This window comes from Wyeomyia smithii, chromosome 3 (genome assembly GCF_029784165.1).
Source record: "Wyeomyia smithii strain HCP4-BCI-WySm-NY-G18 chromosome 3, ASM2978416v1, whole genome shotgun sequence".
Lineage (NCBI taxonomy): Eukaryota > Metazoa > Arthropoda > Insecta > Diptera > Culicidae > Wyeomyia > Wyeomyia smithii.
Window position 1 is genome coordinate 179,659,734 of NC_073696.1, and position 16,108 is coordinate 179,675,841.

Here is a 16,108-nt window from a genome sequence, read left to right on the forward strand (position 1 = left end):
AACTTTTATTTTAACATGGTTGTATTAATATTGATTTCAGATATTACAATTTCAAGAAAAATGGAGGCGTTTTGATTGCGGTCTCTAATCGCTTCAGCAGCTACTTCGACCCTACTCCAGTTTGTGATACACTAGAACAGTTGTGGGTATTAATTACAATGCCGGCTCATAAAATCAGTATCGGTGTCATCTATTTGCCCCCTGATCGCAGTGCCGATGGTGTTGCTGTCGCAAACCACGTCCAATCCATGGGATCTGTTTTGTCGTCTTTGAACTGTGGAGATATTTCGTTGCTGTTTGGCGATTACAACCAACCTGGATTGATTTGGGGCCGCGAAAATAATAATAAAGCAGTCGTTACTTTCTCCAGTCGCAGATCTCAGCTGCCAGTTCCGCCTTGTTAGATGGATTCAGCCTACATCATCTGTCTCAAATGAATTACGTCGATAACAGTAATAACCGTCTTCTTGATTTGGTTCTTACTAATTCCGATATCTTGTGTGAGCTTTCCGAGGCAGATGAGCCGTTAGTACCTCTCGACTCCAATCACCCAGCGCTAGGTATAACGGTACATCAAATGGCACTTGTTCAATTCGAAAAAATGTAAAGCTGAATTTACACACCCGCTAAGATTATTGTTTAACTTGTCGCTTAGACGATGTGTTTTCCCCACCAGTTGGAAGTTGTCAGTGATGTTCCCCGTGCACAAAAAAGGTGACAAACGCGATGTACAAAACTACAGAGGTAGGTATAACTTCTCTTTGCGCTTGTTCGAAAGTGTTTGAGATAATCATTTATGATACTCTTTTCGTTAGCTGCAAACTGTACATCTCGATAGATCAATACGGTTTCTATCCAAAACGCTCTACTGCTACCAATCTTGTTCAATTTACCGCTAGATGCCCACAAAATATGTCCGAAGGTGCACAAATCGATGCGGTTTATACGGACTTGAAAGCAGCATTTGGTCACGTTGACCACAAAATCCTGCTTGCTAAGATGGAAAAATTAGGAGCAGCTTCAACTATCGTACAATGGTTAAGGTCCTATTTAGCAGATAGAACGTTATGTGTTAGGATTGGATCACAGCAATCTACATGATTTTCGAATTTATCGGGTGTCCCGCAAGGCAGTAATTTGGGACCACTGCTTTTTTCGTTGTATATAAATAACGCATGGTTAGTACTACCAGAAAATTGCCGCATGTTTTTCGCGGATGATGTTAAACTGTTAAAGATTATACGTGAAGAGCTCCAGCGACTAGTCGAAATTTTTCACGACTGGTGTTCTAACACCTTACTAACAGTTAGTATCCAGAAATGTTGTGTGATCTCATTCAATAGAAAAATGACCCGATACTGTACAGCTATAGCATGTATGTTCAAACTTTGACTAGAGTTTATCAGGCTCGAGATTTGGGTGTTACACTGGATGCAGCGCAATCGTTTAAGCCGAACTAAAATGAAATTATATTGAAGGCAAATCGGCACTTGGATCAGTTCTTGTAACTAATTGTGTAGTGTGGTGTCCTGCTAACTTCTAGGTATGGAAACACTGCAGCAAAGACGGTTCGAAGCACAGGCTGTATTTATTTTGAACATTTTAACTGGTGGAACTGATGTCCCGAGAATTTTGCAGCAGCTAAATGTGTATGCTCCGGAAAGGCCACTAAGACAAAGGAACTTTCTCTCTCTGCCACATCGCAATGCATTATATGGGCAACACGACCCCATACGCTCTATGTCAGCCAGCTTCAACGACGAAGCATCACTATTTGACTTCGATATGCCGATAACAAAGTTCAGGCGACTCCTCCGTCGACGACAATCCTAAGTGCTTTGTTTGTTAGTATTTGTATTGGCCTTAAGATATTATATCATTAAGACCACCAATGTGTCAGGTGATTTTAACAATAAAAATAACAAAATAAAATAAAATAACAAAATAAAAATAACAAGAAAGGTGTTTCATATATCATCAAACATGAACGGAAATGACGAGGGTCGAAATACGTCGAATGCAATTTGTATTTTTTCCCTTCATAGCCACTGACGGATATCCCTCCCTCGTAGCATGCCATTTTGTGGCTTCGTAATTCAACAGCGCGCGGTGCGAAACTTATCACGTTGCTTCACGGATAATCTCTGGCTCGCACTGGGGCTTTTACATTCACTTTAGGCATTACTCGCTTCTCTTTGTTTTGGTATCGATACAGGCATTGTTTTTACTGTCTGTCGATGTAGTATGAAACTAAACTTTACTCGATAATATTTAGTAGAATTACGGAATGTCACAACACTAATATTGATGAAATATCCGTTCGGGAGGCAACAACACTTGTTGCTTTTGCTAAACATGTATAGCAACATCCATTAACTACGTTACGCTAATTTTGATCAATTTTAATTCCCCCTCATCTCACTGGCCCATTTGTTGACGAATTCCCTAGAAGAAGCACGGCACGTCACGGCAACCCCAACCCATCGAAAAAAATCAGCCATTTTTATCCAGGATTATTTGAGACGTGTCCTAATGCTTCAAAATTACTAGAGAAAGAAAAGAACATCCAGCTCATCGATGATAATATCGACGGATTCGGCAGATGATCTCCGATTACTATAATCGGATATGACTCTTGTATGTCAAGTGGTGCTTCTTCCGTATCCACGTCATTTTCATCCATCCACTTCATTTGAAGAATCAGAAGTTCTTGATGATGTTTTGCAGCAATCTGTTTAAGAGGAACTTTTTTTGCTGTTTCTGTTTATGTCTTGAGTTTCAGTTTGATTAACAACAAAAGGTTGTGAATAAAATGAAGGTAAAATAAATAGTTTTCCAAATCATTTTTTTTAACTATTCTTCATGTTATCTACTCTCCGCAAAGTTACGAATTTCTACCCCCACTCCCCTCACACATGTACCTAATGGAAGTGCTCTGTTTATAGAAAGCGAAAATAGTTGTAGTCTCATGCAGATTTCGTGTTCCGTAAATTTTCCGACCCGGATGTCACTTGGTCACGCGTTTAGTTTGTTTAGGCGTGCAGATGTAACCCTAGTAAAAAGTTTTAACATATGTAATGTAAAAACGTAGAATTGAATCTGAAGGAATGGTGTGAAGAGCCAGAGAAAACCCATACTTAAATCAATTGACAAAGGATGGCTTAATTCTACTAACATTCTACTACATTCTCATTCACAGATGATAACGGAACTTGATTTCCACGTAGATGTTATAACTCATTTTACCCAAAACTAGCTACAAATGAAATCTATCACTGCCCAACCCATAGGTTGTGGATTACTAAAGGGGTATGTTTTCGTTTGAAAGTTGAAGGCGAGAAACGTGATCTGGAAACTGTTGAAAAACGTAGGTTTTATGACACGGGAATTTTTTAGGTGGCAATACCATTGAATTAAATATCATAAGAAATGTACTAAAATTCCCTATGCAATAAAAATTGTGGAACTTGAATAACCAAAATTGAAAACTATGTGTATTTCAACAAAAGATAAAGTTGGATTTTTTTTTCAGGTTTTAGATTACGAGTCAAGAAAGCGCGAAATGGTTGTTGTTCTCTAGTGCTGCGACTTCTAAATTTTAAAATCGGTTTATGACTGGTTGCTTCTTGAAGAATCCAAAATTCATTCATTTGAACTATTAGCCTTGTAAGTCGTGAACTTCAACGCACACCCCTGAATTTATAGCAACTGAATATCACAACAAACCTTCCACTGTCACAAATGACACTATTTTCTACTTGTCAGTCAACTGTTTTCCAATTTCAACCAGTGGCGAATGAGTATGCGCATTGTCACCTTCCCGGTGGTTTGCTGTTCCGGCCACCAGGGAACGTTGCCGGCGTGCCATGCCCATCATCTGGTACCGTGCAGCAGCAGGAATGGCAGGGCCGCTGTCAGTCTGCAGTGGAGAGCGAATCGTTACTGATCGGAACGTGACGTGTGCGCGACAGGCAATTTTCCGCGACCTGCCCTACTGGCTACAAAGAGTTTTTAGATGTCGTGGAAAGTGGGTGGCAAAAAACTGCATGCCCTATGGCGACGTACGTTAGGCATACTTTGCGGTGAACAGTGCGACAGTGATACGTGTAGGTGTAAAAAGCTCCCCGCCCTGCTGAGGCCTTCTGGTACTATGCTGTGAACGGAAGCATAAGGTTCGGAATCAGAATAAAAGCAAAAAAAAAACAGGTCGACAAGTGGGATGAGGGGATTTGGCTGTGCTTAAGCGCTGTTTGCTGTAGTGAATTATGTCAAATTATTGTCGTTATACCAGCAGCAGGTTTCGGTTCAAGTGTATACAAAGCGCCAGGAAGGAAGGCGCAGAATTGCAATGGATCTAATAAGGATTACCACGCGAGGATACGGATAGCAAACGATAGCAATAACCAATGTGAAACGGCAGTGATTTTGTGCTGCTAGGCGACTGAGGTTCTACAGTTTGCGAATATTGATTTATGGATGTCCCCGTGGCAAGAGGACCAAGGATATATACCCAGGATAAAAGTGCGAAGAATGCGAGTATTGTGTGTTCGCTATTAGTGTGCCATGTGAAACAATGCCAAGGGGAAAAAATCTTTGCGAGCACAAGGCAGAAAAGGTTTAAGTGTTATTGGGCATGTTAGAGTGAAGTTTGGAGTGCCAGAATGCGACATACAATGTATCGGAAGGCCAATGCCGTGGATGATGGATTAATAGCTTGATGAGAAGCTATTAAAAGAAAATCCATCGCTTGTTGTGAGAAGTGTATCACTTCCATTTATTCTACTTTTCGTAGAACGTGCCGAGCCCGTAACAAAGAAAATACCACTCTTCGTGTGTTTCCTTCACAAAATCATCAATAGCTGTGGTAGCGAAAGAAGAAATTGAAATTCATGTGAAATTAAAGCGATAGGCCTTAGAGTGTTATGGTTAAAATCGAAAGCCTGGAAGAAAATAGAAACAAGTACATATATTAACCAAATGAGTGGGAAAAAAGCTGTCAAGAACCCAGTATCGTGCTCAGCATAACCATGTTGATTCCACTAGTGATAATCATTCCTCTATTCGCCCCAAGTGTCTCTGGTGGTGGCAATAGCGATGAGAATGATTCCGTGAAGAAGACGACTACTCGTGTTGTGCATACGAAATATGGTTCAGTATCCGGAACCATCGAGCATCTGGAAGGGCGGCATTTGGATCCGGTGGAAGCATTCCGTGGCATACCGTACGCTTCGCCACCAATCGGCACGTTACGCTTCATGCCCCCGGTCACCGGCGCTCTCTGGTCCGGGGTCAAGAAAGCAGATAGGTAGGAAATTGCTTTTTCTCCAAATATGTCAAACCCAGTAATAGATGGCTTCAGTATGAGCTTATCGTCGTCCCATTCTCCCCCAGGTTTAGCCCGGTATGCCCGCAACGTCTTCCAGACATCGCCAACGAAACGGCAGCTCTGGAACGGATGCCGCGGGGTAGATTAGAATATTTAAAACGTCTCCTACCATACCTTAGAAATCAATCGGAAGATTGCCTATACTTGAACATCTATGTTCCAACCCAAGGTAAGAATACCCGGAAGCACAATTGAATTATCATTTCAAGTTGCCTCTTGATAAAAACGCTACTTTCAATGTTATAGTTAGTTCATTCCGGCGGCAAACTCTGCGGATCTGGACCTAAATCTAATAAGGATCTGCTAAGTGTCACTCGAGAAACATAACCAGTAAAAATTTACGACATGACTATAGATTCGAAATAGGTCCAACGCAAACGTGAGATTATGTTTCGATTGTGTGTGGGAGCACTCACTTTTTCTACATCGACTATATTGAAATGTAATAAAATAGAACCTTTTTCTCCCACCCCAAATCGGTTTTGTTCATCGAAAAAAGCTTAGTGTTGGCGAGGGTGGAATCCCATTTTCTCCGGTGGGTTTCTTTCATTTCGTTCTCTACCTAGATTTATAAATTTTACATGTTCACTGGAAATCAATATACTTGGTTGTGATTTTGCACGCCTTCTTAACCCCTTCACTGAAACTACAAATAGGGAATGAATTAAAAAGGGCGAAAGCTTATTTGACAAAGGTTAGATTTTGTATTTGGAACACAACTTGTCAGAAAGGTAAAGCAGTCTAGGTAAGTCAGAAATCTACCTTTCAAATTAAAGCAATTTCAATTTAATGGGCACAAAATTGAAAGTTTGTTTTCTTTCCCATTACAAGTTTCGTGAGGCAATTCTTGTTGGAAGAAAATGTTAACTTGAGTACATTGTTCATTCATCTCCCAGCTGGTCTCGAGGTACGATGCTGGCCTAACAAGCCAGTCGTAGGTTCGAGTCTCGGCTCGGGAGAGACTGTTAGTGTCAGTAGGATCGTAGTGCTAGCCCCGCAATTGTCCTGTACACTTAACAGTTGGCTGCGAAGTCTGTGTATGATAAATAGAAGGTCGAGTTCCGATACGGAATGTAGTACCAAGGCTTTGCTTCACAATGTTCATAATTTGAATAGTTTTTTGTCCAAGCCGACCGCAATTTTGAAAAGAAAAACGAACGAACGTCATTTATTTCAGTCAACGTATGTGTACGATAACAGCACTAATAAGTGTTTCGTAAACAGCGTAACATAGATGGAGATATATACAATGAAACAATAAATGTCGTTTTTCACCTTGTTTATGTGAAACCAGAACAGTAATCCGTTTAATATTAAGACGGGTCTATACGCGTTCGTGTCCACCGCCCACAAATATAATAACGCAGTGCGTGTCCCCTGGTTATTCATGCAGACCAACATCGTTAATAACGTTCCGAGTTTGTCTGTTTCGGGTTGTGTACATAACAATGGACAAGGTTTGCGCCTACAAGTATAGCAACGATAACGGTGAAATATAATATAATTATAATAGCTCTTTGGCACATGTTTTCATGACGCGTAGATTCTACGAAGGACTACTTTCCATAATAATAAACTTATGTAAATGTGGTAAAATTTGTATTCGTCATAAGCTTATCAATCCGTGTTCCATCTAGGTATTATATTATTTCACCACTATTCGTGTTTGGTACAATCCAAAGGGTTAAGATATTTTGAGGTGAATAAATATACGATCTCTTTCCACGAATAGGAATAGGGAATCATTCTTTCTCTACACTTTACACTAAAATTACAAAACTTTGAAAATAACATTTTCACTTGTCATGATGTTTGTTGATGTAGCTGTGTCATTGCATTGTTTTTTCTTTACATTTTTTTATTTCCTATTATAAACTAATCTCGCAGTCTTGAGCAAAAAGTTATCGTACAACATCTTGTTTTACTTTTTTCTTCAAGCATCTCTGTCTCCGATCTACATGACATGGTACACAAATTTTAGACTTTCTTCCCCTAATTTAACAATAAACAACACCCCCTTCAACCCTCGTTTGAAATTACGTAACGATAAATGTTTTGAATTTTAAAAGTTTATTTTCAAGCGTTTTCGTTCTGAAATATTTTTGAGGTGAGGTAAAACCATAATTGAAGATCTGTTAAACTTTTTTGTTACAACGCTTATTTTTAAATTCATAAATTAATTGCCTCGCTTTCCCAAGTCTCTGTGAAAGCGCGATTTTTTTTTTTTTTTCAATAGAAAATAATTTTATTACAACTTTAAAAATAAACATTTATTTTCTAATTTACGGTTCGAATTTGGCCGGACACTAAAAACCGAATAGGAACGAAAAGTTTACAACGTATTACAAACATTAATAGAATTTGATCTGGGATCAGTTTTCCGAACAGTCTAAAAGTACAAGTGATACTGCTTAGATTTCTACCAACATAAATCAAGCCAAGTTTCTTCCCCTCCATTTCAACTTGACGCACGGTAACTCATACGAGGGTAGTCGCACAAGTACTTTGCCAGGCTAAAATATGGCTTTGGTTGTTGGAAAACAGTTTTGCCGGAAGTACCCATCTTGAAAAGCATAAGTTTTAAGACGCTCCGGAGTAGTAAGTATTTTACAGCCATTAGTAGTAAACGCTGACAGTGTATTTGTAAACATGGTAAAATTATTTTATTTGAATGATTTTACTTCTACTAATAATAAGGCTAGTAGCTGATTCTACTTCGTGCTAGCCGGACCATTCATCCCAAACTGTAAAATTTATATTTTATTGACTATATTATCTTAGTTAAATGCTACTTCTCAAGTATAACATCTCTAGATTATGTTTTCGGATCGGATTTTCATCGCAGCTAAATTATTATTTATATTAAAAAAAAACCTAAAAACCATGCTCAAAAGATTTAATTAAATGATATGTGCTACCAAAACTAAATATTATGATCAAAGATTGAAATGATCGCTATTTTAAAAACAGAGTAAAAAACCTCGTCAAGTCGCCACTTTCATCACACGCTTTATTTTCTACAAATGAATCAATAACGATTACCAGATTTCACATACACTTTGCAAGCAGCATGAATAATGGTGTGTATATTATAATATCATAGATAATTAGCTGACGTGATTTAATACTCAGATCCTTACTTTTGTGTAGCAAAAAAACTGTTCGCAAGCGAACACAACGGCGGAATGCACAATAAAGCTTACTTTTCATCATAACATTTTTAATCCCGACGCTTACCTTAAATACAAGGGTGTCAAAACGCCCTAACGATGGTCCCGAACAGTATATCCAGATTCAGCCGGTAAATCTGTGAATCAGAATGAAAATCAACGATTACGCTGAGTTGTGACAAAAGTGGGATTAAATAGGACCCTATCATAACGAAACAAGTGAACAGCGCTCATATAATAATATGCACTTTTTGATTTAATTGATTGGTAATTTTATTACGGATAATTTATGTTCATGCTTGTTTAATTGGCCTACTGCAACGCTCTGATTTCGGAGAATTCTGGAAAGTACATTTGAAGCCTATCTGTTCTCAAGAGACGCATTGATGTAACATTATTATTTTTTTGATCAATAATTACCTGGAGCACAATGATAATTAAGTTTGACTGAGAATGAGTTTGCTCGAATTACGGATACAAATACAGTACTGGACAAAAAAAAGTACGCACCTGTGATATGTTCAAACTTTCTGATTTAGGTAGAATCTAAGGCAGATGGATAATCAAAGTGTTCTAACAAAAGACAGTACTGGAGGTGTACTTTCGAAAAATGTTAGATAAAGCGACATGAGAACGACATATAAACATAAAAAGAGCTTATATTTGGAAATTGTCATTTTTCTTGTGGACAAAATAAAGTACGCATTATAGTGATTCAACGTTCAAACTGATATTTCTTTATTTTAGTATTTAGTTTGGCCACCTTTAGCTTAAATCACGGATTGCAGGCGTCGAGGCATACTTTCAACGAGGTTTTTAATATGTTGGGAGTCGATATTTGTCCAAGCTTTTTCTAAAGCTTCAAACAGTTTGTCGCGGTTGGTGACATCTCCCTTGTCGACATTTTGATCCAAAATCGACCACAAATTTTCTATCGGATTTAAGTCCGGGCTTTGTGATGATTCCAATGATTCCAATAGCTTGATACGTGCAGCACGGAAATACGCAGTGGTTTTGTGGGTGGTATGCTTAGGATCATTGTCTTGTTGAAAAGTGAACTTCTTCTCTAAGCCAACCTTTCGCGCCGACTCTGTAAGATTTCTCTTTAAAATGCCGATGTAGTAGTCTGCCGTCATTAGGCCATCAATTTTCTCAATATTACCAACACCCGACCAAGCAAAGCACCCCCACACCATGATACTGCCACCTCCGTGCTTGACCGTTGTCTGAATATTTTTAAGGGCAAGTTTCTCACCTGGTTTCGCCAAAACTCGTGCTCGTTGTTTGTGGCCAAAGAGCTCAAATTTACTTTCATCGCTCCAGATAACTTGTTTCCAGAACTCTATCGGCTTGTCAATGTATTTTTGAGCGAATTTGAGGCGTTTGATCCTGCAGAAATAAACCTCAGCCAAAAATGTATGCTGAATACGAAGTAAACAAACCTGTTAACCTTTCGAATCAAAGGTCGTCGTTGGGCAAATCCACTCTTATAACCCATTTCCTGTAGTCTTCTGCGCACAGTTCGTTCAGAGATATTTAAATCAGCATTTTCACGAATCACTCGGCTGGTAGCGCAAGGATTTTTTGCCACTTCTCGAGAAATTCGGCGATCATCGCTAGTTGTAGTTTTCCGCTTCCTTCCTCTACCGGCCCGATCGGCTACGCTTCCCAGTTCTCCATGCTTTTTGCATATTTTTCGTGCTCCTGCTTCACTTAAATCGTATTTTCGAGCAATTTCTCTATAAGAAAGACCTTCCTGACGGTTGTTAACTATAAGTTTACGAATATCTACGGAAATTTGCTTTTTCCCCATCTTATCCGATTGTACCGCGCACTAATAATGATAAACAAATAATCAAACACATTGTTTCAACGTTTCTCTGCAGCAATAGGAATCTTATTGGACTTGCGAGGAGTAGGACACAATAAAAAATAAATTATCTGAGCTGAGAAAAAGTAAACTTATGATGATATAAAGAATGCGTACTTTATTTTGACCAAGCGAAAAAAGAGCTTAATCACAATTATGCTGAAGTGTGAATTTAATATGCAATTTTTTGACAAAATTATTATACCAAACGTTAGTATATTAGAAATACTACAACTTATCCGAATTCATCGAGTTCATATACCTTATATTAAAAAAGATACAGGGAGTTCAACATTAGGATAGTGGTTGCGTACTTCTTTTTGTCCAGTACTGTATATTATGTGACACATTCGACGGTGACGCTACATCGTTTTGTCTATTTTTTGGTCTAAGTTTTACTCCAACTTAAAAATTTTCCAAGAACCCTTTCAGTATTAATAACGATTAGGAAAGTATAGAAATTTATTCTTAAGAACGCACATAGGAGTACGTAGAACAAAAACCTGTCCAATATTATTTTAATGAGTGTTCAGATAGCAAATGTGTCTTGACGTGGTTTTTTCTCCGTTAAGCTTTATATTTAGACATAAAAACTTATTATTAACAAAATTTCATCAAGATCTAATCGCCTAGCAGTAATATATCAACTTCTCTCTGCTATTACTCTGTAATTCTAAAAAGTACAAATATAGTAAGAGCTTGTTCTGGTGAATACTTTTTTGTCAATAATATCTATTATCTGCTACTTTTAAAGCGTCTTTTAAATCACTCACTTTCAAAGGATCGTCTGATATGGTCTTAATAATGTTGGAAACCGCAGTGCTCCCAGTAGATCATTGAGTCATGGGAGCTGCGTAACTCAACTCATCCAATGGTACAATTTCTCGTATCCGTTTTGCGTCTCTTGCTTCGATCACTGCCATCAATCCTTTGCTTGGACGACATAAATGCGAAGCTTCCGACCAACTTTACAATATTATGGTTGAGCTATACAAATTATGTCATATTTCGAAGTTGTCAATTTTATATAAACTAACCTTTGAAGCGACTCTGTTGACATTTTAAGATCGTGTGCTTCTTGGAGGACATTTGGGGGTTTTTTGTGAGACTTTTACCACTCGATCATTGTTTTGATCTTATGTGGGGACATTTGAAGGTTTCTTTAAGTTTTTCCTCCAGAATCAGGAACTTTTTAATTATCGAATGTTCATAGCATTGGGCAATCAACCCGAATAGGGTATTTCTTGGCAAGTTAACACAAAATCTGAAGAAACTAATCAAAATTTCACAATCGATGTATGACAAAGGCATGATAAATGCACTCATTCAATAAAAACAAAAATTCAGCAAATCTGAATGTTCCATCTTCGCATTGGTCGCAATTACGAATGGGTGAGCATGGGGCAGATTTTCTTTCTGGTACTTATCGAGAAACACATAACCTTTCCAATGGTGGGTGAGTTTTTGCTGGGACTTGCTGGGAACCCAAAGAAAAATCTTTTTTTGTAAAAAAATTGTCGATCAAAAGAAACTAAAAAACACGTGTATGGCAATGCCTTGTTTTTAACAAGTTTTTTCAACCTACACAACACATTCCCGACACAAATTTACTTAACATACTCTAGTTGTTACCGCCCATATTAAATTTACGCTCAAGAATCACTTTAAAGTTATAACAACATGAGTGGAAATTTATAATTTTCGTACAACAATTTGTGACTCATTCATGGGCTCTAATTAATAACAAGGTTATAATAGTTACTGTAGTTTGTAAACAACTCAGATAATTTCAAGATGGCCTGCATACAAAGTAATAAGTATCAGAGAATCCAAAAAGGATCAACAGCACGAGGAACACTCGAATTATTTTTTTCGTATTTTGGCGAGGTTTTTGACTGAAATACTCCTATGTGGAACGATAAGAAAATAAGAAAATTGTTTGCTTCTCTTATATTATATCTCATATTATAATTTAAATATGATATAATATAATTTATAAAGTATGGTCAATCGACACTCGCGCATCAAATAGATGCACACTGTCATTCGTTTAGCGAAGTTATTTTGGCCTATTTTTGTTTGCTTCGTTCTATCTATTGTCGAATTCGTTTTTGTTACACCGTTTCCGGAAAACAATTTTGAGCTTACACCGTTCCCGGACTACACTTTTTAGCTTAAAAAAACACTAAAACGACACTATATTCAGCTGTCATTTTTCCGTACGGCGTAAGACAGCATTCGTTTTTGTTGTTGGTGTTTTAAAACTACACCCTGTCTCTTTCGAGTGTAGTCCGGGATAGAAAAAGAGGCAGAAAAGGTGTAGTCCGGAAAGTGAAATGAAACAGTTACAGGGTAAAAAGTGTAATCCGAGCTACACCGCAAAAATGTATTTGACATATGTTGAGAAATACTATTACAGGATCAATGATATAAGGAAACATTCATAAATGACGTAGCATCCGAGGGCGTGGGGGTTTGCAGTGTTGTGACGAAATGTGACGATGGGGAGGGTGGGGGTGGTTCTTTTCGATGCCAAACTGCGCCCCCCTGGGACCAAAAAACCATACCGATTGACAAAAGCCTGTAGCATGAAACCAAGCGAACATCCAATAGCATGGTAATCCAGAAACTATTCTCAAAGCTGAAGGCAACACGTTACAGGTATCATCAGACGCTATATACAGACGGATCAAGGAAAGACGGTAAAAGTGTTGTTGGAGAGAATGTAACTATAAGACGGCGAATTGATGACACGAGTAGCATTTACAAAGCAGAAAGCGAAGCTGTCAAAGAAGCTACGGTATGGGCTACTAACCAGGATGGAGCTGGGCACTACCTAATATGCACAGACTCACTCAGCGTGATTTCAGAATTAAAAAAAAGGAAAATTACAAGTAAGTGAAAAGACGAGATGGCGATGCTTCAATCGCTGCAAAAATGTATTTGACATACACTAAGGTCGCTTTTTACGCGGGGGATGCGTTCCAAATTTGTATGGGCCCGCGTAAAAAATGACTTTTTTGAGTTGCAAATATAACAAAGAGAACCGTCCTAAAACGTTCAAATCTCGTTTGAATATGATAGTGACCAATCTAGAGACCAAAATGCAATATTTTAACTTTTGAGTATTTACACCAAAAATTGTGAATTTTTTTGAAAACTGATATATGATCACTCGTGGCCTAAAACGGCGACCTTACTGTACGTTGAGAAATATTATTACAGGATCAATGATATAAGGAAACATTCATAAATGACGTAGCATCCGAGGGCGTGGGAGTTTGCAGTGTTGTGACGAAATGTGACGATGGGGAGGGTGGGGGTGAAAATTTTATATTAGAAAAGTAAATGTAATTGTTCTAATTGTTCTTTTTTATTACTATTATAATCTGTTAAGGGTCATTTTTTTTTTCTTGTATGGATTTCCTAACTGCGACCAGAATCGTTGATCTATTGTGAGATATGCCCGGGTGTCGTTTTTAATACTTTGTTGTCCTCTCTCGTTCATTATTGATACAATGTATGTTCTTGAGAATAAAATTTGTAAAAAAAAGTTGAAAAGGTTGTTTATAAGACACGACCGCAGAGGTAACGTAGAATACGACAGCCTGTCTTATGTCAATGTCTTTCTTGGAATAGGTTTAGGAATACACTCAATTGGGGTTAAATAATTTAATAGTCTCTTTGCTCCAGATGACGTTTACCTCTGTAGCCGGCACCGCGGCTTCACTTGCTGCCGTATCCAAAACAAGAATGAAATTGAATTGTTTTGTAGCTGTCTTTTGTATCAAGTTGCATTAAGTTATCTTAATTTAGGCAGTGGCTACGTAGAGGCTATAGACAAGGGCAAATAGTTCATTCTCCATCTATGATATAACAGTTCATATAACAATTTTCTGCTTTTTACGATAGCGTAAATAATTTTACAACTGATTGCTGCAATTAGTAAAACTTGCGCAAAAAATTATGTGATTCGGGTTCACTAGCTCAGAAATTCTTCAGATAAACTTTGAGGTTAATTATGTTTGTCAATGCCATTTATTGACAAGTGAATATTTTTTCAACATGGCAAATTTTTTATTTAGTTTTGGATGATTTAGACATGCACATACACGCTATAAACAAACACATACGCTATACAGCTAGCCACGTACGCCATATAGCAAGCCACGCACTCTAGCCACACGCTCTATAGAAAGCCACACACGCTAAATAGCAAGCCACGCGCGCTAAATAGCAAGCCACACAAGCTATAGACATGCACAGACACGCTAGACATGCACACGCTATATAACAAACCACGCATGCTATATAGCAAGCCACACGCGCTATAAACATGCACACACGCGCTACAGACATGCATACACGTCATAAACCTACACACACGCTATATAGCAAGCCACACACCTTATATAATAGGGATACACGCTACAAACATTCACACACGTTATGTGCACACACCCTACATACGTTGGATGATGGTGACTTCTCAAACCACCTGGCGGTGCGAGTCTCTTTCAGTTTCGGGTTGTATTCACCCAACGATATCTGAATCGGATTACCGCTGGTGGGGTCCAACCACTACCACCGCCGCTGTTGCCCGTTGCTAATCCACTTCGCCTACTGCCATCAGTGTTGATGTTCGCTGCTGTTGCCTGCTGCTAGTAAACTGATTTGCTTGAGGAGAAACAGTCTCTTATATAGCCCGAGGAGTGTATTCCCGGCTAACTAGGTACTCCATTCTGTCGTCCTTTTTAGGGAAAGGCAGCAAGCGACCGATAAAAAGTCGACATTTGCGTTTCGACAATGTTCAACAATTTTCAATATTACAATAGTTTGAACAATCAGATTACAATTTTCTGCATTTTGACGGGTGCTCAAATGATTTTCCAATCGATTGCTGCAAAAATGACAGAAATCGGTTGGAAACTGACTGGGTGTAAAACGTTTGAAATTGGACAATTTTTGTGACGCGCTCGATGTTTTCGGTTTTGAAATTGGATCCCTGTATTGAAATCGGGTCCCTGTAATTGTTGCCGTATCTCCCAGATGGTCTCGAGGACCCAGACTGGCCTAGCAAGCCGGCTCGGGAGAGATCCTTATTTTCTTTTTAATTTTGTCCATACGGAAGTACCTAATCCATACCAAAATACCTCCGTATGTCCAAATTAAAAAAATAAATAAGGGTATCTGTTTCTGAGCTGACACTTCCTTTTCAGAATTCAAGCATTGGAAAAACGACAAAGAATGTTGCTAATTTTGTTAAAAAAAAACTTGGCATTTGCATACACTAGTGACATAACAATTATTTTCGGAAAAAATCAATTTTTTTCATTATGTTTTTCAAATAATGCACGGAGCCGTAAATATGAATCGTACTTTTCAATGAAAATCAAAAATCGTTTCGATTTTGTACATCTTTTAAGAAAAAAACATGAAAAAACGCCGAAAAACAAAAGTCTTTAAGAGACTGCAAGAACCTAGTGAAACCACCTGGGGAAGTTAGTACTAATCTCCGTCTTCCAAGTGAAGACTGTTGTTTTTGCAGCTTTTTGCAGCTTTTCGAGAAATTTTATTTTGAAAAAGTGCATTTTTTTATCTAATATGTCCTAAACCCTATGAAAAAGTCGAAACTTTTCCCAAGGTTTTTCGGCCGAATGATGTATCATTTAAATATGAAAA

General features: G+C 38.2%; 1 protein-coding gene across 1 annotated transcript in view; it reads left to right on the plus strand.

The window, feature by feature from the left end:
* Positions 1-3,929: 3,929 nt before the first annotated feature.
* Positions 3,930-16,108, plus strand: part of LOC129726442 (neuroligin-4, Y-linked) — a 103,623-nt gene continuing 91,444 nt past the window's right edge. The window contains exons 1-2 of the mRNA XM_055683137.1: positions 3,930-5,305; positions 5,392-5,555. Coding sequence (XP_055539112.1) covers positions 5,028-5,305; positions 5,392-5,555 — 442 coding nt within the window. The 5' untranslated portion in view covers positions 3,930-5,027. The remainder of the gene's footprint in view (positions 5,306-5,391; positions 5,556-16,108) is intronic.